Here is a 24,063-nt window from a genome sequence, read left to right on the forward strand (position 1 = left end):
TAACATCTCATTTACCAGCTTGTCCTTCAAGATGATATAACCCTTGTACCCCCTTTACAGTGAAGCAGACCTTTTATTAGAGAAAGGTCCTTCAATTTAAAGATCTCCCCATGGTGACGGTGTGCCATTTTGTAGCTAGATATGCAGAGAGTTCTACGTATAAAAGCAATATTTGGGTGGCATTAAAATCTTTCCTTGCTTAAAAATCGAAGCTTTGTGTGTCCGATGCAGCCAGCAGCAACACCTGAAAAGCCCGTTTCACGCACTCTGTTATAAGCTTCTGCTTTCAGTGACTCTCATTTCAAAGTTTCCAAAACTTTAAGTACTGTGGATGAAATCTCCCATATTTGTTCTCTGCCCCTCTTTAACAGCTTGCTCTTGGTTTTGGGAGGAAGGCAGGACTTTGAAATTTAGGAGTGTTCCTTTGTTCCCCTCTGCCTTTTTAAAAATCCTACATTACACAGAAAAAAACGCCTGCTAAAATACAGTCTCACAAATTAAGTACTTCTGAGCTACCAAAGGCCACAGTCCAAGTTGCTCGAACGGTTTTTGTTTCTCTTTGTGCATGCAGATATTTCTCAGGAGTTCTTCCATCCTGATGTTAGGGATTATTATTTCACTTACAAAACCCGTTTCTCACTTCACTTAGTGTGCAGCAGAGAATAACAAATGACATACAGGGTTACCAGAAGGAGAAAAAGTTTGAGCAAGAGGAAAGCTCTTATATGTTACACATCTATTTGACAAGGCTTGCCCAGATAATGGTAGTATATAATGCGTAAAATGGTCAAATTATGGAAGCTTCAATTCTGAGATTTCCTAATCTTGGAACCCCAAATTCTCCTCAGACCCATGTCTATTTAGCTCTGACCAAGAGCTAGTCCAAGCTAGGGAAATGCCTCATAGATGGTGCCCAGGAAGGAATGCCCCAAAATACGAGCCTACCAATACAAGGCTGAATTTTCCAAAAAGATTTCCGTTGGTATAACAAGCTCCCTAATGAAGTTAATGCTAACTCTTCCATTGCCTCTCAGATAATTTGGAAATTCAAGTCAATCACACTTAGCTTGTTAGTCTTTCCTAGGACTCCCCTGAATCAACAATATACTTTTAATTGTGCCATGGTACATTATTTTAGTTAGGCTAGCGAAGTTCCACAGGCTGGTTTCTCCTTCACCTCTTTTTCAGGGATCCTATTTAGCCCAAACACTGAAGCAGAAACTCAGCAATGCGATGTACTGAACTGACACCTTCATCTGCGGAGAAGAAATGGGGTTTGATTCACCATGCGATGAACTCGCTGATACTGTAGCACAGTGCAGCTCAAAAACAGACTGCACTGTCTTGGAGAAGCACAAGGAAGATGAATAGAGGTCACTAATATTTAGTCACCAAGACCTTTATAAAAGTCAGAATACTTAGATTGCAATGACCCAAAAAGGCCACTGCACTAATAAAACAATAGAATACATGAAATATGAGAAAGAAAAAAATGGAAAAAAAATTGAAAAAGATCCATCCAGTCAAATGATGACTAAAGGAACTGATAAGGGGAATTAAATGCTCTGTGTTGTACCCTAATAGCCCAAAGAAAATCTGAAACTTCAAATAACGAGAACAGCAGGGCTCAACCTTCACGTCCCCCAAATCACATAAAAACTAAAGACTAAAGATGAGTTATCTTTAATGGGTAAGCAGCTCCTTAACACACTGATGATAAAACTAGCTCAAGTACTCAAATTCCAGCCTCGCTGTGGCTTTCTAGATCCTTTCCAGTTTCCCAGTGATTTGGTACTGTGAGAATACTTTCTGGGGCATTCATCTTCAGAAAAACATCATCTCATCAGCAGGTAATGTGCGACATCCTCGCTGTCAGTCCCAGGAGTGAAGGGAAGGATTTAATGAGCACAGAATCTGAATCACTTCCTGATTAGGACTCAAAAGGAGTTGACTTCATCTTCACCAGAAGAAAAAAAAAAAATTAAAGTCTTTGTGTAGAAAAAGCAAAGGACGGTTTTAGCTCATGTATCTGAATGTGGTAAAACCTTGATTTCCCTTAAGAGTTTAGGATGACAGATTATCACGTTAAAATACTGCCTTGTCAACACCAGGACACCAGCACTTGTCATCTACACTACATTCAGAACACACCTTTAACCAGCCATCGCTGTAGCACTGTGCAAGTAGCTTGCACTGCTCTAGCCCGCTCCCAGCCTCTGCTGAAGAAAAGCACTTGGGCTCCTCAGACAGCCCAAGCCTCAGGGGATGTCTCAAGCCTCAGGCTCTTTTTGTGGTCCATGTAAGAAAGAGAGGAAGAGGGGACTTTTTTCTTCCCCAGCCACTTCCCCACCTTTTCAAGGGCTTGCATTCTGGTGCCGGATTGTTAGCACACCATCAAAGAAATGACACCCTATTAATCACCACCGCAGTGCTGACAAAGAGTGCATTTCCAATAGCACCTTCTACATGTGTTATTCAGCCTGCTCCCCATTCATTTAAATTAACGTAAAAAATCAACACCAGAGTGTTCTCAATGCTACCAATAAACCTACCAAAGGCTTCTGCACCCAGCAAGGGGGCAAACACTGGAAAAGAGAGGAGAAATTTTACTTTTTTTCCAATATATCATGATTTCAGTAACAGTGCTCTTCCAGAGCTTTTACTTTCTTGTATGCTTGATTCTCATCTTATCTTCAAATGTATTAAAAAGGCAGTGTTGTACCCTAATGAAAACAAAACAAAACACAAAGAAACTAAAATTTCCAATCTACAATGGATCAAGAGTTTCCTCAGGCAAACAAAGGCAGCAGTAACACTGCTGATTCCAGGTGGGACACTACCTCTTGCTTGGGTAGGGAAAGCAACAAGCTACTTTTCAATACAGTAAGTGACATCCACAGCCATATTGACCACATTATTCATCTAGCAGGTTTTTCCCTATTTCAATACTGGAAATTTTCAGAAAATATACAACCACATCATTCAGGCACAGCTCACTTAGGGCTGACTTTACATGATTTTGTTGGGAATTATGCCTCATGGGCCTCAAACTGCTGGGTCAACTATTTTTCTTCCCGGATTTCATTTTCTTAATGAATCCTTTGAAAGCCTATTTAAAAGAAGAAAAATATTCAATCTCTTCCAAGGAAAGATGTGGGTGATTATGACATTTTACATCAACTAAATATTATGCAATTTTTAAGAAAAAGTTTTACTTAAGTCACTGTGGACTCTCCAGTTCATGACATTGTGATGTTAGCAGTTAAATGCAAGTGTGAGCATTTACATTACACACACATGCCAACTATATACATCCCGTGCAACCACGTCAATACAGGGCATATTGATATTAACATATTTTATGCAAGTATGCTAATACTACTATGAGGTGATACAATGTCTGTCCCATGGGTGAAATCAGTGGGGGTGGGGGAAGTCGACCCGAGGTTAAATAATCTTCTACTAAGTCTGAAACATGTTCAAGTAGTAATTTTGAGGTGACCCTAACTGTCCCAAAGGAAAAGGGTTTTTTTCTACCAGAAAGGGATAGATTTTGCCAAAGCACATCTCCCACAGGTAAGTCCAGCTTTAAAAAAAAAAAAAAAGAAAAAAAAAAAAGAAAAAAAGAAAAAAATCACCGTTCCTCCCTGCATTTCACTGTGCAAGGGAAAACTAGGAAAATCCAATAACTTTGAGGGGAACAATATTAACTATAGCCATCACTATCAGCTTCATCTCTAATTAATGAGAAGTTGTGATAGAAATTCTGTGAAATCTATGTGAGTTTGGAAACTTGCTTTAAACATGTCTTTTCTTCCAGATTTGTCTACAGCTGAGATTCCTGAAGACATCCTGCAGCAAGTCAGAGCCAGTGCATGCCTCCAGACAGAGCCCAGCAGATCAAGGATATTTTTCCTACTTTTCCAGGTTTTGTTTTTCAAGTCGAAGAAACTCAACTCTCATACTTAAGGAGGGAAAAAAAGGAAGAGTAGGATATTTGATCTGTTATCTTCTAGTAGTCAGCTGGAATTCTACTGGATATCATCAAGGGGAAGGGGGAATCTTACTCATGTATGCAGAACAACAGCAGCAGCTCAGGATTAGCTGCAGACAGAAAGACCATATAGGATTAACACAGTGAACCAGTCATCATGCTTACCAGAATATTCAAGAGGAAAATATTCAGAGGATTTCAGGACGGGATTTAGCAGAATTCGACTGAAAATAGCACCACATTTTCAATAAGCTTTATTGACTACCACAGCACCCAGCATCTCTTCACCAAAATGACTTAATATGCATTAATTTCAGAAGCATTTCTTGTGTAACCATGTAAAGACTCAGTGCACTGGAAGGGATGGAAAGCTGTCAGAAAAGTGTTTATACATAAGCTTCAAAGTGCAGGCAAGAGCCTTACCTGCAGCATACGAACTTTTAAATGACTGAAATGCAGGGTAGTGTATTATTACTGTCAGATGCAGAGTCAAGAGCCCAGCACCATTTCATCAGCTTCTGCTGCTGAATTAATGGCTTTCATTGTTGCTTTTTTCTTTCCGCTACACTTTGACTGCTATGACAGCCTCACTTGTGCTAGGGGTTGTCAATAACGACAAAAGGGATACTCTAAGCTTCAAATTGCAGGTTGGATTACCTGCATTAAAAGAGTGTATAAAAAAAAAAAGAAATTCAACCGGAGGAGGCTTATTGCTGTTATGGCAAAACCTGGCTCTGCAATACTTCAACAGCAAGGAGCTGAAGAGCTCCTGGAGCAGCTGCCTGTGCTGTTTCTCGCCAGCTCAGTTTCCCAGAAGGAAGTGAAGCATCATTCTTGGATCTACATGGATCCATCATTGCTTCCATCTGACAGGAGCTAGCAGTAGGCAATGATGAGAGGAAACAAGCTGGCAAGGGAGAAAACACTCCCTGCTCTTCTGCAGCACTGAGCGAATCTGTGTTCTCTCCAGAGCAAAGTTACTCCTCGATATAATTTCCCACATTGCAGGAGAAGCCGCACATCAACAAGCAACAGGTTCACAATCTGGCCCCTTACTGAGCCAGACCCTCTAACAGCAAAGCCGTTCGCAGCATATTATAGCCTCCTGGGACCGAGCTAGACTTTGCATTTTGCCCATTTTTCCTTGTACACTGCAGAGTAGAAAATAAGCATAATTAACAACATAAAGCTGAAGCTGCTGAACCTGGTAGTTCAATTTAAATACAAGCTCCATACATTCATGCGATATAAGTGTGCTAGAAGTCTTACTGATTGTCTGGGCAAGCACTGCCTTAAATTTGGATCCCTTTTGGCTACTAATTCCAGCCACTACACTTGTAAACCATTCCCATTTATGTGCACACAGGCTGATACCAAGTAGCTAGAGCATGAAAAGGACCGTAAATAGAGAGCAACTGATAACACTGTTGATGTTAGACGATACTGTAACCTAATCCAGCACGCACTCAGCACCCGCGGCTGGGAAGCACTCTACAAGTGCTGCTGGCACCCCCAGTCACTCTCATAGCCAGCCGTTCACTAACTGCCTTTATTAATCTGCAATCTTGGCCAACCTTTGAACAAGCACAGAAGCTTGTCCATATTACAGACTCTTGGTTTATTTTTCTAAACTCTTGTGGCAGTTTACACAGCAGTAAATGATCGAAGGTGCGCAAGGACTAAATCCTCGTTCATGGTCTAACTGGCCATTCACCCACAGACATGGGACACACGGAAAAGCAGCCGCAATGTGCAAAGCTGCTGCAGCCCCTGGCCGTGCTTTACCTGTCCTGTGGGCAAATGAAGCTGATCGCTCTTCATCACTATTAACACCCTGATATGTAAAAATAAACAAACACAATAATACAAGCCTTGCCTGCAAATTCCTCTGAAACTCCTGGGAAAAAAACAGAAACCCTTCCCAGTGTAACAGCGGGCACAGATCACCAGCTAAGTTAGCTCTAAAGGCAAATATTCCATTTTCACTGAGAGATGCAGTGTGCCATAATACGAATAAGGAACAAAGACCCCTTTCATTCTGCTGACAAATACAGTATAGCATGTCACAAATCACAAGGGGAGTAGACAACACAATGGCAGCAATTAAATGGGTTTCATTTTATTAATGAATACATAGAATAATGACAGACTACGTACACTGCCTCTCCCAAGCCTTCAAGAATTACACTGGCTAACATGGCTGTAAGTATTTAGGGATGTTACTTCTGATATATAGAAACTATCTTAAGGAGGTGTATATCCAGCCAGTGCAGGAGGATACATGCAAATGCAAAAATAGATATTTTGGTTTTATACGTGTTGTACACCTTGTTTACTGCAATTCATGCACAGCTTCTGCAACTCATTCACAATTGATGTATTTCTGGAGAAGCTGAAAAAAATATTCCCCTTTTAACTCTCTCACTGCTGAATTTCAACTGAGACACCATCTCTGCCTCCTCCCTCCTTGCCCTCTGCCCTGGTGACCCAGCCTGCTTTCGGGAGATTTTTTTCCCAGCCCTCACACCTGCTTAGTTTAGGGGATGTTTTGCAGAAAAAAGGACCCTCCTGGCCCTGCTTTGCCTTTCCGATGTGACCAGCCTCTCTGAGCCTGCCCCCCCTTGCTTGCCAGAGCCAGCCCAGGGGACAGCTGCCCAGCTCAGCACAGAGCAGCCAGCACCTTGCCCCACGCTGCAACCCCAGGAGTGGAAACGCGTGCCGATTCTCGCCTCCTACTTTCCTCTTGGCATGCGTGGCCGTCTGGGGCTACGTTTCTACCCCAGATGAGTGCGTGCCTCGCGAGGTCTCCTTCCTGCCCCCGCCTCGGCTGAGCCGCGGGAGAACAATGCGGGGACAGACATTTAGCAACACCTGCTGTATCGCATTAATATGCACAGGGATGTATTGATGGTTTTTCCCATCCAGCACTAAGCCTGCATTGTTCGGGGCGATCCATCAGTGGATCGCTCCCCCCGCCACGCCGGCCCCACAAGCCCCCTTCTGACATGTCCCCTTGTCTCCCAGCCCGGGCTGACGACCACGTTTAGGAATGCACTTCATTAAATCGGAGCTGCCCCATTCCAACCTGCAATGCGGAGGCAGTACAAAGCGAGCGCCACGCTTCCTCCCGCATTTCTGTCAAAAGCCCCATTGTTCGGCAGGCATCTGGACCCGATCTCAGCCTATTCGTGCCCATTGACCCCGCTTTTCGTAGCACACCCGCTCGCCAACGGGCCCCACGTAAAGCCTGCTTGATGAATTAAAAAGCAGCACTAGCCATCTGTCCTCCCCAGGCTGGGCTGAGGCTGTGCAGCTCCCTTCCCAACCCCACAGCCGTCCCTGCCTCCCGTTATAACCCGCTCTCTCCTTACACACACAACCTGCAGCTGAGGAACCACTGGGTTCGCTCAGTAAACACAGACCTAGCTTATCACATTTGCTGCTTTTCATTCTTACTTTAGCATCTAGGAAAGAAAAATAAAAAGAGAATACAACAGAACATTCTCACTTGCCTGAGTCCTTCGAAATTCAAGCACAAATACAAGATTAATCCTTCCTTTGTGAGGTCTTGTCTTTAAGTCGTGGTATGTAATGATCCTCAGCACTGCAGCAGAGGGGAATAAAAAATGCAGGGATCATAAGCAGGGGGAGGACAGGGCTTACTTACATCAGGGTTTCTGCCACATGACAATAGGTTTGAGAGGGAAGAATAAGCTGGCAGCAGCAGCTGACAGTGCAAAAGGGAGAATGCAGAAGCCTGCCTTTTATATTATTGGTGACATTTCTAACACATGACAACAATTTCCATCTGTATTTAAGCTGGGAGTGTGAGGAAAAGAGCATTACATCACGACTCCTCTATTCCTAGGGGCTGTGGAATATGTAGGCCAGAGGGATTAAAAAGCACCTGTGTATGCTGGAGATCTGAAATACCACAAGGCAGGTTTTTCCCCCCCTCTCTTCTTTCTCCCTCACCCTTTTTATTTCCCTACCACCTGCACTGAGCTGCTGTTTGAGAATATGCCCAGGGAAGTGCAAAATGGTATTGTCCTAGTTTGCAAAGCACAAGAATGTGGGAACTATGCGAATATGTATTCCTAGCTCTGTCTGTCTCTCTGCTCATTTTTGCAAGCAATCAGACAGAATACGGAGCATCTTTCTGTTTTCTGCTGTGCTTGTCCCAAGGGCTTTGAGTTTCTCTTAAAGTACCAACTTTCATCTTCCTTTTAAATCTGCAGGGAATTTCAGTGACAGTAGCAATGATTTTTTTTTTCCCTTTCTTTTACAGCCAACACATGCCTGTATCTTTCTAAAAGTAAACACCAAGAACAGGGGCCAAAGATATTTTGGAAAAAGCACTTGACTGCTTCAGAGCCAGCAGGTGTCCGTCTTGGATGCTTTCCACATATCTCACAGGACAGGCTTGCTTAGATGCAGTACTGAAATCCCATGGGACCCCAGCCTCACAAGGCAACCTGCTCCCCTGCAGATCAACGGCTGCTTCGCCGGGGCTCCTGCAGCTCCCCCGAGGCAGGCAGGGACACGTGGATCCCAAGGAACTCACGGGAGGTGCCGGTGGGGTGGGCACAGGGTGCTGTGGGGCCACCCCTGGTCACCTGCTCCCATGGACCAGGGCTCAGGCAGGGCAGGGACAGCACCCGCCGCTGCTGCTCCAACAAGCAGGAGTTTTGAACCACGCCAGCTAACAGCCACGGTTTGCAAAGAAGCTTGGTACGGGTGCGGGCGCAGGCAGCAGCTCCCAAGTTTACAACACGTGTGTGCGAGGGCCAGGCAACGTAAGGAAAACACATCATCTCTGTTCCCCTACGAAACCCAACAGCACCAATACAGCGTCTGCTCTTGCTGAAGTACCCGATCCCCAAAAGTGTTTGAACTGGGTAGGGGCAAAATGCCACCAAGAGACAGCAAGCCTCATGTTACCTTTATAAGAGAGATGGCCACACATGAACAGGAGAATGGCCTCATTATAAATATATAAAACAGTCTTAATTGTATAGGACATAAATATTTTCATAATACACCATCTGGCCCAAGGTGCCAGCCCATTATGTGTCTCTTGTTTAAAAAGAAAAGATAAAAATTCTTTCCTCAAGATTCACCTTCCTGATCTTTCAGCAACACTCTCATTGAGTCTCAGGCTGTTTTTTGAGTGTGTGCCTGGTCAGCTCACAGTCCCAATGGGAAGTCCAAAGCCTGTGATAATGATGGGTTTAGAGTACTGGACACAGTAGATTTGAAGATTGCTATACAAAAATAAATAACTCTTATTTCCCCACCCCTCCTGTTCACATCCACAAAATAAAAAAGACTGCACAAGCCCCACTGAAACACTCTCACCAGATGATACTTCAATGAGGCAGCACCTAAATGGGACATTCCAGAAAAAAGCCTCTTTATTAAAAAAAGAAATAGAGCATTTTACTTTACATTTATTCAGAGATGCAGCTCCCCAATCATTTCTGAAAACTCTTTCATAAGATTTAGAAAGAGGGAAAAAGGAAACAATGAAATGACTTATTTTTAATCTGGGGTTTAAAGGCTTTTTCTCTTTCCAAAAAAAAGTCCCACACACAAAGAAAGAAATTCAATGCAAACCTCTGTTTCTGTATCATGAAAGCCCCTTCGAGCACCAGAGTAATCAATTTCTCAGAGCTTGTGTGGTCTACAGCAAAAGCCAAAGAAGGTATTTAAGTTTATACAGCCTTCAGCATTTTGATAGCTTGGCTTTTGAAATATGACATGTTTAAATTTTATGTCTTTTTTTACAGTTAGTTATGTCTTAAGAAAATGGTTGCTGTCAGTAGAAAAAATAGAAACAAAGGAGAATAAATGAAATTCAACCTGGTTTTGAGCTGTTGGCCCATTCCAAAAATCAGAGTAATTCAAAGTTGCACCATGAAAACGGTTCCAATTGTAATTACAGCTCCCTTCATTATATTATACCCAGTCTTACTTTAGCATCAAACACTTTGGCTCAAACTAACAAAGGAAAAATACTAAATAAGAGTGGTGCTCCAATGCCAAGCACCACCAGATAAGCATCCACACAAATTTACAGGAACAGTAAACCAAATACTTTGTCAGATGTGAGAGAACCCTCTACCTTTTCTTGAGCAGAAAGTCAAAAGCAAACCATAAATCACTTCAGGATTGGGAAAGGAGTCTTTGTCCTTACGGTAACCCCAACTTCCCACCATGAAAGAAGACCATCTTGCGACAAGCTTTTACAGCTGGGATTTAACTCACAGGGTGGAAGAAGTGGGAGATAGAGCACTCTTGTAGGTAGGAACAAACTTCTCCAACAGACTTCTCAATCTTTCATCAGTACATTTTGGATTCAATTCACTTACCATGTGGGAACAGCAAATGGGGAACAAACTGTGAATTCAAATAACTGTAAACTCAGCAAGATGTGGAAATAAAACACAGATGGTGCACTTCAGATTAAGGGTCACCGTTTCAGCGTCGCTTTCCACTTTTACATTCTGATAGGTGATGTATAACAACCACCTCCTCCTTCAGACAGCGCTCTAATTAAACCATGACTCACTTAAGAAAACAAGGAGGTAAGCGATACCTCCACAGAAGCCTCCCTGCCAGTTGAGAGGAGGTAAGGTTACTTTGTTAAACTGTGGCTCATGGTTTTGCTGCTGGAGGATTAACATTTGGGATTGGAAGTTGTCTCTGCTGGACAGCCACAGCTGAAAAAAGTTTCTTCAGCTTTTCCAGCTCCCAGGCACACTGTGGCAAGGCTGCTCTGGCTGGCAGGGCTGTGCCCAGCACCCATCACAGCCCCCACCACAGCACCCGCTTGGTCCCCTCTTCACCACCTACATCTCCAGCAAGATTTTGCAGAGGCTGCTGATACCTATTTGCAAAGGCCAAGAACACAACCACTGCTACCAGCATTACCCTGTTCCAACCCTTACAAGGCACCCAGTACTGAAACACCTCTGGAGGTCTGCGTCATGCTTGCCTGAACATCGGGTTCATTTTATTCTCTGAAACTGATTTTGTCCCAAATCCCAGGAATGGAATTTAGGATGACTTTATTCTTGCTCTGAAGTGTTAATTGCATGCCCAGGGCCCTCTAAGAAAGGGTCTGCTTGTAAGCACAAGTCCAAAGAAAAAACAAAGCAGTAAGTACAGATTAGATGACAGAAGAACTATAAATCTATAGGAGCTTGAAATGCCAGATAGAAAGGAGCAGTAGTGATTGCAAGGTGACTATTACCTTCAAAATATGCCGGAGGTTGTTTATCAGATCAGAGTTAATGAGGGAGAAATCTAATAGTACTATAATATTAAATTTACCATTTTAATGGTATCATCAATGTTCTATAATGTGGACAATTTACAGCATGTCTGTCAACGTGATTCTCCAGTGTGGTTAGTTACACAGAAGCAGCACTATCGCATCTCATCAGCCGTTCCCTTCTAGAAAACACTGGGTGTTTTGCAGAGGATTGCAGAAGGGTGAGATAGCAAAATATATATTTCCAATTATGAGAATGCAAAAATGGGAAAGTTATTTATGAACATTATGGGATCTTTACATTCCTGAGAGAACTGGGTCCATCTCTGCCCCACTGTCAAGTCCATCCTTCCTGCTTCCACGCTGCCATTTAGTGCCCTGCTGGGTTTTCCTCAGCTCTCTTGCACGTCTTGCAACACTTGCTGCTTTTCTCAAAACCTTACACACCTGGATTTAGGAGAGCTGAAAATAACCTCACTATTCAAGTACCTTTTCAGCTCTTATGTATTAGGCCCCTCTGAAGAAAACAGAGCACCAAAAAACCCACACCCTAGAAAAACATGAGAGAAGATGGCAGTAAGGGCTCAGAAGCTACCAGGTAAATGAAAAGAGTCAAGATATCCAGTTTCAAGTTTTTAGTTACTAATTCAAGACCGGTGAACAGTAGGAGATGGTAATGCTGCATTTATAAATACACATCTCCTCATGTGTTCAAGGAGGAGTTTGCTAAAATAAGCATCTTCTTAATTTGGAGTTCCTCCTTTCTTTATCACCTGCCTCAGCCCCTCCGTTCTGAGGGACACCAGTTCAAATTACAGAATCACAGTATCACAGAATGGTTGGGGGTGGAAGGGACCTCTGGAGATCATCTAGGCCAACCCCCTGCCAAAGCAGGTTCCCATAGAGCAAATTCCTAATACAGCAAAAATTATTTGCACATTTTTAGCATATGACAGTATCTCATTGAGTAGCTTTAAATTTGGCAGAAAAATCCATACTGTAGTGGCAGTATTTGAGTTGCCACGATGGTCTGAGATAAAAATGAAGTATCATTGATTTATCTAATAAGTGATACTGCTTCTTCCAACAGACCTCCTTTTACCAACATCAACATTTGTGTACTGTTTTCTCTCCTGGTAAATGAAGTGTTAAACCTGAAGTTCAAAGAAAAAGTGCAGGTGGTGAATGAATGATAAAGTATGAAATGTAATTCAGTGGCAGATGATACTCCCAAGGGTCTTTTAATGTTCTTCTCCATCTTCAGTTCCAAAAAGACCCTATAAGCAGAACTGCCAGATCACTACCCACCTGATTACTCTGTGATACATGTCTCATTTTGAAGATACACTACCCTTTCAAAGAGCCATTTATTAAACATTTCCATTTAAATAATAATTTTCACAATCTTTAGTGAAACAGATGTATTCCCTCTTAACTCGCTAATTAAGAGCAGCCTGGGACTTTACAAAGCCCTTTAAAAGGAATTCAGGGAACTAGTGTCCCCCTTAAACAAATCTGTTCTGGCAATGACCCAGGAATCTTGACTTCATAACTCAAAGCTCTAATTATTCAAGAGGATGTTATAAAAAAAAAGATACATCTAGATCTTTATGACCAATAGGAAAGATTTTTTTCTTCTTCAATAGGGGCAGAACTAGAAATATTTGTTCTATTTTTTCTACCTTCTTATTCACTGGGGGCAAGGGGGAAAGAAATCAATGAAGATTAATTTACAGAGTTATTCCTAGTAAAGGTACTGGGTATGACTCTCCCCAAAGAAAAACAGCTATCAGAATCCAAACAGCTTTATAAATGATTACACAGCTAATCTCCTCTCTGCTGAAATAAAGAGAGAAAGGATTTAGAGGAACAAATACAGCACGCTTTATGAGAAGCAGCATGGTAATGTTAAAAAAAAAGGATAATTGTTTGAAGATGAAACGTAGCAAGTCTGCATCCCCATCAAACTGTCAGGAGCTTGCGTTTGCCATTGCCCTCCTGGGCTCAGAGACTGTCATGGTAGCAATGTATGTGACTGGGAATCACACAGGCATTTCTTCTTCTGCAATGCCACTGGCTCTGCCCACACTATGTTGCGGGTACTGCACTGGACCAGAATAATATCATATAAACAGGATTTTCAGGTGTCCTCTTTTAAGTACTGACACCTTTGACGAAAGAAACACGGGACTTTTGTAACTGTGAAACCACCATGCAAATCAACACGTCCAAACACAAACATACCAATACAGAGCGATGAGCACTTTCTAGAGGAAATTAATCATGAAATACCAAATGTGAATCCCAAACGCAAATGTGAGTGGAAGAACAGGTTAAAGAATGGCTACACATTTAATTTTTCCTTATTTTGCCTGGAACACTCATTCTCTTGGCTTGTAGCATAACCAACGCACTGTAAACCTTGAACAGATACATGATGGTAGTTGAAAAGAAATCAAACCACCTCAATGAAATCAAAAGCTGGGACACTGCAGCCATTGCAAAAGATCTAATCAGGACCCTGGGATATCGTATGAAAAACTACGGCAAGACAGAACCAGTTTTTAAGTAAATAACGTGGGGTAATTCATCTCCATCCCTTCAACGTCCAAACAGCAGTACTTGCTCTCAGCTCTGATTTACTGTTTTCCAAGAGACTCACAACAGTAGGAACTTTAACGTTCTAAAACATACGCACAGATGATGTTTTCACCACCTAAACACCCACTTGCAGATGCTTTACCGTAGTACAAAGCAACCGTAATGAAAAAAAACCACAAAATTAAGTACACTGGGGACTAACAAAGAAAACTAGCCATGTAATCTCTTCCCACAGTTCTTACCCAAATCTCCTTTGGCAAGTGGCATGGTAGAGCCTATAAGGCTGAGCTCTTCAGCTTTGTACTGTTCTCTGGTGCCTCATGCAATTTCAACCGGGTGTACAGTGAAATACAAAAAAAGCTATTCCTCACAAATGGGTAAGCAGATGGAGCAATATTTGCTATCATAAGTGTTTTTATTTCCAAGTGTTTAAAAAAAAAAAGTACCCAATAGTTCCACAGGCACAAAATGCTCTATTGATCTGAAAGGACAGACCAGATGGAAAAAAAGGTCTAAAGTCTCCTAGATTAAACAGAAATGACTGTATAGAAAGGAAATAAACTACAGAAATATTGGCCCTGTTGCTCAAAACAGGGCATTTTTCTCTCTCAAAAGTGAAAACACATCTGGTTCACTAATATGTGAAATAATTGGATCCCTGAAAACTGCAGGGGACTCTGCTGCAATTCTGCACTCCCTGGAACACAGCTACAAGGATTTTCTAAACCTACTGGTTGTACTCAGAATACAGTCCCTGCTGAAAACACAGGAAAAAGTAAATGCGTGTACATTAGCTGGCATGGAAAATATGCCTCATATTCTTCAGAGTTAGATTAATTCACAAGAAAATGTTCTTGAGAAAAATTAGCTTTACATAATGCTGGTACCTGTACATTGCACCCTAGTGATAAGGACACTATTTTAAAAATATTTAAAACTTTTTCCTAAATAAATCTTGTAAAATAATTAACTATGTTCTTTTGCGTTAGGAAAAAAAAATCAGCCTGCTGTTTATCACCGTATCAGTGTGGGTCTTCAAATGAATATTTCATGGACACTGTAACTTTTTCTCATTACAAAAGCAGAATTGCATCTCTAGGAAGGGAACTGAAACAAAAGGTATTGGGATAATAAATACGGCTGCAGGTCTGGAAAGCTTTTGAGAATTCAAAGAACATTTGTGTACATAAACTGATGATTTATTGCCTGTGAAGAAAAATAATGTGCACTGTCAGTGATTCTGCTTATCCTTAATAAAAATTAGTAACTAAAAATAACTTCGAAATTGTGACTCAAATATCCCCACATGTAAAAACATATGCATTTGTAACATAAAGGTCTTTCTGCTTCACTAACAATTTTTCCCAGTATACTGGTACACTATTATACTCAATATTCTAAAATAAAGATCTTTCTGCAAGCTGGTTTGCATCTCCCTTCTATCAATTCATTTTGAAGTTCAGAAGTACCTATGGGGAGCCCAGTGCTACAGGACTTTAAAAGCTATCCTGGGAAATCACCAAAGTCTGGGTGTTTGACAGCAGTTTCATCACACCCCAGCCCACTTAGTCTCTCTAGTCCTCCACTAGCTGCAAGTGATGGTGGTTACACATGTGGCAGCTTATCCGACTCCTGGAGCAACTAAACTACCCTTTGGTAGTTCCATTATCCGTGAGACCATTTAATCCAGATAATAAGGTTCAATGTGCTCTTCACTAAAGTTTGTCCTATAAATACTGTGAAGTTTCCTTGTTCAATATTACTGGTTTTCCTTAGGAAACTCTTCCTTTGCACACCAGCAGATTGCTTGGAATAAAGAAACTTATTCTCAAATTTCCCACTGAAATGTGAGAGAGCTCAGGCCAGCCAGGTGCCTGGGTCTTGCTGTCTTTTTCTAAGCCTCCTTAGAGATCACTCGACACTTACACTATTGATTTTTATCCATTTCTTTCCATTTTGCTCCATGCTCCCCTATAAGGCTAACCGCAACGGCTGGAGCTACTGTTCTGTAATTGAAGACAGAGGAACAGATCAAACTCTGGGAAGGTGAGAGAATAGACAGCAAAAATGAAAGTGGTAAATGTCTAACATTAAAATCTCCAGCCAATTAATCCTAGGGCATGTACTTGTTCTGGGAAAGTGAATCAACTGTTCAACAATGACCTCCTGAGGTTTTAAAAGCCAATTTTGGGAAGAAAAGGAAAAAAAAAAAGATTGCCACAGTGTGTAGGTTGACATCTAAGACTTTAGGCTAGCCATTACATTGTCCCTGTTTCATCTACCATCAAAAAGACCTTGCACTCAAAACTTTGAGTTTTGCTTCTGAAGACTACAGCCTGGCAAAGAAAGGAATTGCACAGTTCTGAAATAAGATAAACAGAGGATATACATGACTAGGGAGGGGAGGACTGACCTGTTATTTCAGTCATGCCTGCACCAGGTATACTGTTTTGGCAAGTAAAGGTGCAGATGCCAGACTGACCATAGCTGCCTCTGCATGTCACACAGGACTGAAACAAGTAGAGATTCAAGTAAATGTGCTCACAGGACAAAACAAAAACAAAACATGCTGAGATAAGCTTTTATGGAAATAATATAATCTCTTGGACTCTTCTTGATACACTTCGAAAAGAAAACTGCTGTCAGGTTGTGGAGAGTAAGCAACTAGGACAAATGGCCAGTACTGCTTGTTTATTTTAAACAGATGCCCTCTACCATCATTTCAAAATGAGGAAGATAATCCTGTCTGTTCAGCCTTCCGTGAACAGTGGTTTAGACACGCTGCTGCACCGTAACGTTAAAGTAAGTTGCAATCACATATCTTTCTCAATTAACACTATTGCACAGATATCCCAAGGTATGGCTACTTGGAAACACCTATTTAATGGATATATTCTTACATGTCCTTCCAACTAATCACATTTTCCACTAAGTAAATCTTCACATACACCAATACTGTTTGGGGGATTTCTGCTCCTAGAAACACTCTCTGAAACCTAAAGCCAGGATGTCAACACACTCTACATCATGGACTCTCAGTCTCCCCCCAAATCAAGTGTAATGCAAGTCACATCAACTTGTTAGCACAGCTGGACTCCGACAGGCCACAAAGTTTCCCAGCAAGATGCCTCACACAGTTGGTAGACCTGCTCTTTTGCTCTTAAGTGTTTAGGATTGCAAAATTGAGCTGGAATAAGTGAAATCCACACTAGAAATAAGCTGTGGGCAAAGTCTCTGCATCAGTCAAAGCAATTCTGGTACAGTCATGGCCAATCAGTAATCATGAAATTGGTGCCATTTCACAGTCTACTCCGAGTTCAATGCAGCCATTAACTAGCCCACATATAGAGCATTATTTCTGGTGATCTTCATTAGGCACATCAGAAAACAGGAAAAATGTGGTGCTTCAAAACAAAACGAGGCAAAGGGGATAGCTAGACACTGGACCAATATCTTGCTAATCTGGATAATGTATCTGGTTTTTTTTTCTGGTTTTGACAGCGGATCCTACATGCTAGGAAGGCAAACAGTTATTTATTTGAACACGTAAGGAGAATAACTTTGCTCAAGATTAAGGTGCTGATTTTTCTTAACCAGAAGACAAAAATACTCTAAAAAAAAATGTTTCTGACCCAGCATGCGAAGTTAACAGTGAGAAGAGAATATCAGGAAGAAAGTGAAGGAAATAACCCACAGTTGGTTCAGCTGAAATAAAAGCTAGTTCTGTGGCTGAACTACACTATCCCTTTCAAAGATTTGTACATTGTAAATGCACGGCTTCATAAGCATTTACACACCATCCAAATACATAAATAAGGTGTCCTGACTCTCTTCCTTACTCTGGCTTAGTCCTAGATTATGATCCTCAAGTTGTAAATTCCAGAGGAGAATACTTTGTGTCTGTAAATAAACCCGTGGGTTTGGTGTGATAGTAGCAGCAGAGCACTCACAACGGCATGACAACCAAACTTGGAGGCCACCTGGAAGCTTGTCACAGCTGTTGTTTACTACAGATCTTTGCAGAAAAAATCAGCTCAATGGGGAGCAGGGAGCTGAGGGTATGAATATTCAGAGGAAGGGTGCTGGAGGGGCAGAGGGCACTGAGGAACAGGGGAAGACTTCAGCTTGCAAAATAACCATGTGGTTCATCTATTTACTTCAATAATACTTCACTTTTGGGTCCATTTCAAGGTCTCATATCTTTATGACAGGTCCCACGTTTAGTGACGAAGTCCTCTGGTCTCTCAGAAAACCATCCCTGTGTCACCCATTTAGGCTATGTTGATATGACCTTTGGGAGGTGGCATCATGTGACTCTCTTACACCCTCAATTGTTCACCAGAAAGTAAAGCAAATTCTTAACCAACTCTCCTAAAGTAAAAATCTAAATGATGCTTAAGCAGCGTGTCATTGTCATATGAAATAACGAGGCCAAGTCAAACTTTCTGCACCTTTCCTCCCCTCTGCTTGACCTCTATCTTCTACAAAAACTATAGCCGTGTCTTCATTCAGTTCCTGATTCAGCCAAGCACACAATTGGCACGTGGCTGTGTGGGAAACAGAAGCCCTCTGGGTTTTCTCACCACCTGTACCAAACTAGTCAGAGCTGAACTACATGGGATTCTTGCTAGAATTTCTGGAGAAGAACTGGTTAAAATCGCCTTTCTCCATTTAGCATTTACTAATTATCACTTCGCTTAGCTCTTATACTAAGTGCAACAAAAAGCAGCTGTCAGGCCAAGCACGCTCAGTCCGAGTGACCTTGTGTTCTTGTTCGTGTTTGCCACATAATCAGCAGGGAATTCCATTTTCAAAATACAAGACTTCATAATCCATTAGCGCTAGAGATTGGTCCAGGGCTCTGGATTTACTGGTCACGTGTACCAAGGAATAAAAATATGAGTGTACAGCTAGATTAATCTCCAGACCTGTAAAGCATCCCAACCCACCATGCATGCAGCAGTCTCATTCAAATTCACATATGAATATTAGCTTCATTCTTAAAAGCTACCGCTAATACCATCCCCACAGTACATGAAGAAAAAATTAAATGCTACCTGCTATACAACTCAGCAAGTATGGAGACACACAATAACTAACTCCACTTCTCAGATTTTCCATTTGTTTCATAAATGGAACATAAGTACTGAGGGTCTTATTAATACATCGACAACCCATGTCTCCCCCAGCTATTTCTAAAAGGCAGGAATCACTTTCACTGCTCTTAAATTTAAATCAAAAGTCTTTAGCGAGTCCAAGCAGTTTAGCTCACCATCTAGTTCAATAAATCAGAGAAAAGGATCAATGGAAAGCATTTCAAAATGTAACCTTGGTAACGCACAAAATGCTTCCAGAGAACTTACACTCATTTGCTGCTTTAGAAGCTGGAATATAACACATAGGCAGAAGGACATTAGCATGACGACATCGCATCTCCCGAGCCTAACATTGCATGTGCTCTCCTAGAAGGCACTTTCTGCAGTATGCTTTAGAAACCTGCAGCCTGGCAAGTTAGATGATTGAAAACTAATCATATTTCACATTGACAAAATGGAAAATGGAAGTGTTCAATAGAAAATAATAATCCATATTTATTCTTTATGTACATGCGCAGCACTTGAAATGTAATTTGGTCCATGCTTTTCACTGATAAAATGAGAATAAACTCAATGGTGATATATAGCATCTGCCATTTGAAAAATCAACATTTGTCAGTGTTATTACACAATTTTAACTGTGGCCCTACACAATTCTCCTGCATGAAACACTTAGATTGAAAACAGCTATTACTCTGTGTACCTTTATGTGATATTTGTTGGCAAATACCGACTTTTGAGTGGCAACATCATTATTCAATATTTACATAAGTCTACCGGGATAAACATCCTCTGATTCATGTTAAGATAGAAAATTTCAAAATATCTTGCTGCTCATCTCAGTATGCTATAACTAAGATGTTTACCAGTTCTTATCCCAGCCTGATCTGAAAGCATACCGTTATCCCCACAGCTCAAAGTTCAAGCAGAGAAACCTTCTCTTTAGAATAGCCTCTCCTGGCAGCTGGGGAATGCCAAACAGAGGTGCAATTAAATTGCATCATTCTCCACTCTTTGTACATCTTCTCAAAATGCCAAAGACAGTCTGATTTTGGGTAAAGATTCTGAACTTTTAAGGATTACACTCTCTAAACTTCTCAGTTTTCCTTCTGGTTGTTTTTGAGTGAAAAAGAGTATTTCTTTCTCAGCTTCACTACCTCTTGCTGCTTATCTCCTGCTTGAACTGAGGATGACCTTCCAACAGTGACAGTTCCTGCTACAATGGCACCAAGCCATAAAACGTTGTTCAATTTCACAAGTTAAATAAGCATCAGAAATAAAGATCTGCTAAGGAAATAAAAATAAAAGCAGGTTTTTTATTCATAGGTTTCAAACCAATAAAGGAACATTCACCGTAATGATATTAATGAAGACCATTTCTAAGACAAGTACTCACTTCATGGCTGGTTTTTTAGGGTTTTTTTCTTCACAATAAGCATCACAGACTTGTATCAAACCATCAACTGTTCCAAAAAGGTCATCAAAAAAAACAGAGTTCAGGGATGAACTAGTTTCCTTTTCAACTCTACCTGAACCCTATCTGCTGTCACACATGGAAGTCTGCCCAGGCTGAAAAACGAGTTTCCCCTGGAGCTGTGAACACCACCACGTGGTGCCTGACTCAAAAAAACCCCCCAAATTCTACTACATGTAATCCACCAGGTCAATGTTTTGTTACTTACAAGGCACAGCATGGCGATAAAGGTTATCTCTAATAGTCTGCTGCAGATCGTGATCCGGCGATCCTTTCTGAAATCTCTGGTTGAGATAATGTCTCAGGTCTTTGTTCAGTCTGCTTCCTGCAAAGAAAAAACAGCCATTTATTTATTTCTAAATGCACACAATTAACATTTCCAATTCAGGCAAATGTTAGACTTCCATTCAGAGTCCCCTAAATTATGGCATGCTGACTTTACGAGCGGAGGCTCATCTTCCTCTACAAATGGCTAATTACCAAAAATAACTCGCTGTAAACAAGAGGTCTCTCTTGTCTCATAATGCATCTTTCTTCCTGTGGTGTTAAACAGACCATCATTCCCTTTTATCACTTATTTGTCTGAGCAAATGGAGAAAGACAGATGATGTGAAAAAGAAGAAAAATAATAAAGGTAGAATATTGCTTTTGCAACTCACTGGAGGCTGAATTGGGCAGACAGACAGAAGACAAAGGCTGCTCCCTTAGAGGTACTAATATAGCTGAATATGGCACAAAATCAAACAAGTGCTATACTTTGCACTGGTGTCTACCCCAGCACACAGCAGGAGTTAGAAAAGAATTGATTGAAGGAGTTAAGAGCACCCAAAGTCCTTAAAAACAACAGAATAAAATCCAACACTTTTCACTTAAATCTATTTATTTCCCCATTCAGTTTTGAACACTTTCAGAAGTGCGTGAGAATAAAGATGAGTTGAAAACTAAACAAAATGACCAAAAAAACCCCTAAAACAAAGAAAAAGAAACATAGTTGTTTATGAACATTGCTAGTTGCTGAACACCAAATCCTTTCTTGTAGCAGAACACACGAACTGGAGCAACTTAATGAAGTATTTTCCCAGAAATGAAATATTTCCAAGTCTGGAATAACATGGACATCAATTTGACTGAAGAGCAAAAACAACCCCACAAGAACATACAGAGAACATGGATAGAAACTCTTCTGTTCTAAAAAGAAAAGGAAAAAAAAAAAAACCACTAGAAAATCTTCAGAGAAACGCAACCAGGATGCTCAAAGTCTGGAGCAGGTGCCATACAAGGACCAAGAAAGTGGGCTGCAGCCTGTTGCGGACATCGGTCTCCAATATGCCCAGAGGGCAGGTGGGGACTGGCTGCTCCCTGCCTCTCCCAACACAAGGACTAGGAGACACCAACCAAAGCTAACTGGAGACTGGTTAGAAACCACACAACAGTGGCAGTAGTTCACACAGGCTGTGGCAGATCTCCTTGCTGGAGAGCACTGTGGGTGCAAGAAGCTTATTGACGAGCTTCATGAGGAGACTAGAAAAGCACTTGGAAGATGGACCCATCGAGGGTTGCAAAAGAGGGTGCAGGAAATCCCTTGAGCTGAAAATGAATTGCTGGTGGCTGGGAGACCTGGGAAAAGAAGTGGGGGAATATCAAATATCTTCCTCTTTTCCTTTCCTTTGCTTTATGGCCACAGCTGGAGCCAGAATGCTGGGCTACACAGACCTTGGGCTGAACCACTTCAGCTGTTTCTCTGGTCTTTTATAATTTGCATTATGATTTTTTGGATTGTGAATATGTAATGCAGAGATCATCTCAATACTTGTTGACACTGAACATAGCATCACAGTTGCAGATTCCTGGCTAGAGCCTCTAAGAACCACTGCAGAACAAATCAAGAATAATAATACTGCACTGGAGTGCACTTGGACAGTGGGTCTGGGAGGCAGCAGCAGTACCAGACAAATGAGAAGAAGAACAAAGACTGTTAAATGACCATGGGGAGGAACAGCCTATCTGCCTAAAGCAGTCCTGCAACACTGTAACAGAAATATTAGTTTAAAAACCAAACTAAACCCAAAAAAAACTAGTCTGAAATACTAAGTCAAATTCTAAAAAGTGTGATTTGTATTTAGGCTCTCCAGGTTTTTTTTCAGATTAATTTTCTTATTGAAGAGAGGCAGGCTTAGGCAGCAGGCCCAGCTATTAAAAGATGGAACATTTTTAAAGACCAAGATGCTCGTTACAGAAACGCCTCAAACAGCAAAACTGCAATTAAGGCAGATAAAACTGGCTCATCACACTTTCCTGAGTTACCTCAGCAACACCCCTCACTGCAACAGCAGATTATCAACCCATTTTCTAACAAATGGTCTCTGGTTATTATACTATAAAAATAGTTTCCCACATAGGAGGAACTTGAGGGGCTTGACAGACCTGTGGGCTACAGTTGTTCAATATCAGAGCTGACCTCCCAAACTCCAGATGCTTGATTTCATACCACATTGTTTTACTCCAGAGGAAGAGTGGGCACACAAAAAAAAAAAGCATCTGCTGAAATAATAAAGCATTTCTTTATGTTTTAACTAAACAGCCCATATTTTTCTTTGCACAAGAGATAGTAAGACAAGGTGGTTTCTTGTAGAAAAAAGAACAAGTATGACAAACAGTTTGGATATAATGCAAGGGCTTATTCAGTGAAGAAATTAATGCACTGAACTGCATGTATCATATAACATAGGCTTTCTCCTGACATACTGGTGACTCATGATTCACTGATTTATGTCACAATAATGCCTAGAGGTGAAAAAACTCTGCTGAGCTAGGGCTTGTTCGACCTCAGAAAATACACAATTTACTGATGATATCTGCTTTTAGCTTCCCTCTGTGCCCATTCCATCCAGCATCTCAGTCTATTACGGCCCCCGCTGGAAAGTTTGGTTATTTGGTTTATGCAGTAGCTGGGATTTCCCAGCTGAGTCACTGGTTCACTAGCCAAGATGGCAGTTGCAAAAATAGGGACTATAGCAATACTTGCACTCACACGATTGTCCCCTCAGGGAGCTCACAGTGATGCTCATTTCTATTACATTTATTTTAAATGGGGAGAAAAAAAGAGGAAAAAAAAGTGCTTGCTAAGCCACATTTTTGCTGCTAAATTCCAGAAAATTCTTCACAGAAATAATGGTTTCTTGCAGCCCTGATGTTCATGGTTTAGGAGCCACTGAGGCCACAGCTGTGGACAAAAGCAGGCCCACTCCACGCAACTCACTCCAGAGCATGGAAGAAGAAAATGAGCTAAGACAGAAACTAACACCACATAGGAAGCTGCCAAAAGGATACACCCTGTAACATGTTGGATTCTTTACCATTTGAAATGTTTCATTCCACTCTGATTATCTTCTCCAAAAATATCCTCAGACTTGAGAGGGCATGGGCTTGATATTGGCATTATTCAGTAGATTCTAGTGCTAGACTCAAGTTTATAAACTCAGATAAATCATTTTTGAGCCTGAAATGTATGCACCCGCAATTCCTGAAAATCTGAAAGACATGCCAGTGACATTTCAGCAACCTCCTGTGTGCAAATTGTAGCAGTAAAATTCATTCTGATCCTCTAATTCCATGTATAAGT

The 24,063-nt window shown here is 41.3% G+C and overlaps 1 protein-coding gene across 11 annotated transcripts in view; it reads right to left on the reverse strand.

The window, feature by feature from the left end:
- MAGI1 (membrane associated guanylate kinase, WW and PDZ domain containing 1) overlaps positions 1 to 24,063 on the reverse strand; it is a 300,198-nt gene that overhangs the window by 150,594 nt on the left and 125,541 nt on the right. For all 11 annotated transcript variants that reach the window (XM_068408639.1, XM_068408644.1, XM_068408643.1 and 8 more), the window contains exon 2: positions 20,650 to 20,766. In XM_068408639.1, the coding sequence (XP_068264740.1) occupies positions 20,650 to 20,766 (117 nt within the window). The remainder of the gene's footprint in view (positions 1 to 20,649; positions 20,767 to 24,063) is intronic.

Source organism: Nyctibius grandis, chromosome 10, assembly GCF_013368605.1.
Source record: "Nyctibius grandis isolate bNycGra1 chromosome 10, bNycGra1.pri, whole genome shotgun sequence".
NCBI classification, from domain to species: domain Eukaryota; kingdom Metazoa; phylum Chordata; class Aves; order Nyctibiiformes; family Nyctibiidae; genus Nyctibius; species Nyctibius grandis.